At 51.0% G+C, this 3,170-nt stretch overlaps 1 protein-coding gene across 1 annotated transcript; it reads right to left on the bottom strand.

The window, feature by feature from the left end:
* On the bottom strand, positions 1–2,019 carry LOC122455089 (mast cell protease 1A-like). The gene is made up of 5 exons (XM_043489951.1): positions 1,960–2,019; positions 1,599–1,746; positions 990–1,125; positions 541–798; positions 1–208 (listed from the first exon to the last, which is right to left on the bottom strand). Exons 1-5 carry the CDS (start codon positions 2,009–2,011, stop codon positions 53–55), a joined length of 750 nt encoding a protein of 249 aa, XP_043345886.1. The 5' UTR covers positions 2,012–2,019; the 3' UTR covers positions 1–52.
* Positions 2,020–3,170: the final 1,151 nt, after the last annotated feature.

The raw sequence follows: 3,170 nt of genomic DNA, 5'->3' as shown, positions 1-3,170 counted from the left end.
TTGCCCAACACCTCTACCCCGGGGAAGATGGAAAGAACAATCCTGGGGGACCTCAGTCTGGTCCCTGAAGTTTGTACATTTTCATTGTTTCTTTGATCCATTGTTGAAACCTTGAGATTCTGGTGTAGATATCTGGAGGTGTATCTGCTCCATAGGACACAATGCCCTGGGCCACACCGTTACACACAAGCGGGCCCCCGGAGTCACCCTGTGGGCAGAGAGAGCAAGGGCTGAGCTCACCTTCTTCAGGTCTGGTCTCCCTGCCACCCTGGGGCGGGTGGTCTCTGATAGGGGCCCTGGCTGATACCAGGGCCTTGTTGGTCCTGAGGTTTCAATCTGGCCCTGATAATCCACCTCCTCCCGCAGGAAGCCTCAGCCCATGTGTGACTGTGGGGCAGCGTTCACCCCCCAGGGACACGGGACAGAGACCAGGTAGGAGGACAGGCTGAGGACACAGGGATGGGGCTCATTCCCCCTGCCCCCCATCCTCACAGCTTGGCTGTGCCCAGGGCTTTGCATAGATAAAGGTGTGTTACTCACTTCCATAGCATTCTTCCTCATCCTTGGGTTCCCCACACATATCTGGATGTTGGTGTTATAATGTTTATAGTGAGCTTTGCATTCCTCATCCCTTTGGACTTCAAGCTCTACCTCCTGCAGTTTGTTTGCAGTGGGGCCATTCACAGAGAGGAGTCCCCAGCCAGCCACACTGCACAGCATCCCTGGTTTCACCGTGTCTGAGCCGCTGGGCAGACGGATGGTGCTCACACTGGTGGTCACTTTGGCCTTTCTCTCTAGCTGAAGGCAGAGGAAAGGCATTCTCACCTATTGATGGCCCACAGAGACTGCAGGACAGTCGTGGGGTTGACTTCTTTTCAGTGCTCGAACCACGGAAGGGGTGGTACCGGAGGAAGGGCAGGAATGAGGTCATGGGGGATGCAGAGCCCTGGAGGAAAGTGTCCCAGAGTCAGCGCAGCCACGTGCCCCACCTGCAGTAACATGAGGTCGTTGACATCTGTCTCACTATTATAGCCTGGATGGGGGATGGCTCTTCTCACCCGGATGACCTGCTGGGTCCTCTCCTTCTTCTTGATGTCGTGGGCCCCCAGTATGACCTCAATTGATCTGCACACATAGCAGAGAGGGAGGGGGAGTCACAGGAGATACAGACCAGGAGCCTGAAGGACAGAGCACTGCTGGGAACAGGGCAGGACTGGTGGGGAGAGAATTCTAGATGATGGACCCTGGGTCTGGGCTCCTCTGTGCTGCCTGCTTCTGGCAGCCTGGGAAGGCTGGTAGTTCTTGGAGTCCATGGAGGGTGTTCAATCCTGCGCAGGCTTGACTGTCTCTAAGGAAAACGTGAACCTCTCCCATTTGCACTCTGGACTCCAGGGTACAACCTTGGCTTCCTTCCATCTCAGGTTTGATCAGCCCCTTCTCTCCATGCATCATTGGCATTGACCCATCCATCTCTCCCCAAGGCTCACCTGTCCTCCGAAGAACTTCCTGTGTTACTAGTAGCCAAGGTCTGCAGCCCCTGAGAAGAGGGTTCCCTGGAGGCTCAACAGAGGGATGGGGACCCGGGCACTGCTCCTCACCTTCCCTGGCAGTGAGCTGCTGTCAGCACGAAGTCCTCATGCACGAGGAAACCCCCACATATGTGAGGTACCCCTGAAGTCTTGAACTGAAGATACGCCATGTAGGGACGGGAGTGAGGCTTGGCCTCTTGGCCCTCGATGATTTTCCCTGAAAGAAAGATTCTAGCCTGCCCGCTATGCTCATGGAACCAAGGGTGGGGAGGGGAGATAGGCCCAGATTTGTTGGTCTTTGAGGGAATTTGACCCGAATTCAGAAATTTTCTTTCATGGACCAGGGCCAGGGCATGCCTGAGTGTAGCATCTGAGCAGGTCTGTTCATGTGGGGTGGGTCTGGGCCTCTGAGGGTGGGACCGTCACTCACCTGCCTCCCCAGTGGGGAACAGAAGGGCCGCCAGGAGCAGGAACAGGACCATCTCTCCAGGAAGGCTGATCAGATCTGAACAGCTGCTGCTTCTGTCTGGTCTTTTAACCCTAAGTGTCTGCCCTGGTGTGGTTTTTATCACTTGAGACTTTTCTGAAAGCCTCACACCTCTGTCTGATCAGATCTTGGGGTCTGAGTGGCATATGTACTTAGTGGTCACCACAGAGGCACCCATAAGCTCTTGGCTTAGTGCCATTACTCAGCAGAAAACAAGAAAATCGCTACAAGTAGGAGCAGTGAGAGGTTGTATCGGCAAATACCAGATCTTTGAGCCCCAGCATTCTGGGTCCCATGATGAGAGATTCAAGAATGTCTTCATTTCTGTGGTTCTCTTTAGATCACCAGGGTCATTATTTATTTACTTAACAATTTTATTTCATTTTTAAGTGGAGGAAAATTACTTTACAATATTGGGATGGTTTCTGCCATACGTCATAATGAATCAGCCATAGGGATAAATGTCCCCTCCCCCTTAAACCGCCTTCCCACCTCCCTCTCCATCCCACCCCCGTAGGTTGTCATAGAGCACTGGCTTTGGGTTACCTGCACCATACAGCAAATTCCCAGTGGCTATCTATTTTACATAAGGTAATGTGTATGTTTCAGTACTACACCCTCAAGTCATCCCACCTTCTCCCTCCCTCAGTGTGATCATAAGTCTGCTCTTTATGTCTGCATCTCATTTGCTGCCCTGCAAACAGAATCATCAGTACCATCTTTCTATTACATAGAAAGAGTCCACACATATGCATTAACATACTATATTTGTCTTTCTCTTTCTGACTTACTTCACTCTGTATAATAGGTTCTAGGCTCATCCACCTCATTTGAATGGATTCAAATGCATTCCTTTTTATATCTGCATAACATTCCATTGTGTATATGTACCACAATTAATTTATCCGTTCATCTGTTGATGGACGTCTAGGTTGCTTCCAAGTCCCATCAATTGCAAGTAGTGCTGCACTGAACACTGGGGTATATACACCTCTTTCAATTATGGTTTCCTTAGGGTATATGCCCAGTTCTGAGGTGCTGCATCATATGATAGTTTTGTTCCTAGTTCTTTAAGGAGTCTGCATACTGTTCTCCATAGCGACTGTATCAATTTGCATTCCTACCCACAGTGCCAGAGGGTTCTCGCTTCTCCA

Source organism: Cervus canadensis, chromosome 17 (assembly GCF_019320065.1).
Source record: "Cervus canadensis isolate Bull #8, Minnesota chromosome 17, ASM1932006v1, whole genome shotgun sequence".
In the NCBI taxonomy this organism is placed as follows: Eukaryota; Metazoa; Chordata; class Mammalia; order Artiodactyla; family Cervidae; genus Cervus; species Cervus canadensis.
Note: the sequence above shows the minus strand (reverse complement) of the source record. Positions and strands in the feature narration are given on the sequence as shown.

What these genes read in the sequence shown, in the direction of transcription:
- LOC122455089 (XM_043489951.1), bottom strand. Translation starts at nt 2,011, where the DNA reads ATGGTCCTGTTCCTGCTCCTGGCGGCCCTTCTGTTCCCCACTGGGGAG. An exon ending in GTTCCCCACTGGGGAGGCAG is followed by an intron (nt 1,747 to 1,959) that starts GTGAGTGACGGT and finishes TCTTTCTTTCAG; the next exon opens with GGAAAATCATCGAGGGCCAA. An exon ending in ACGACCTCATGTTACTGCAG is followed by an intron (nt 799 to 989) that starts GTGGGGCACGTG and finishes CTCTGCCTTCAG; the next exon opens with CTAGAGAGAAAGGCCAAAGT.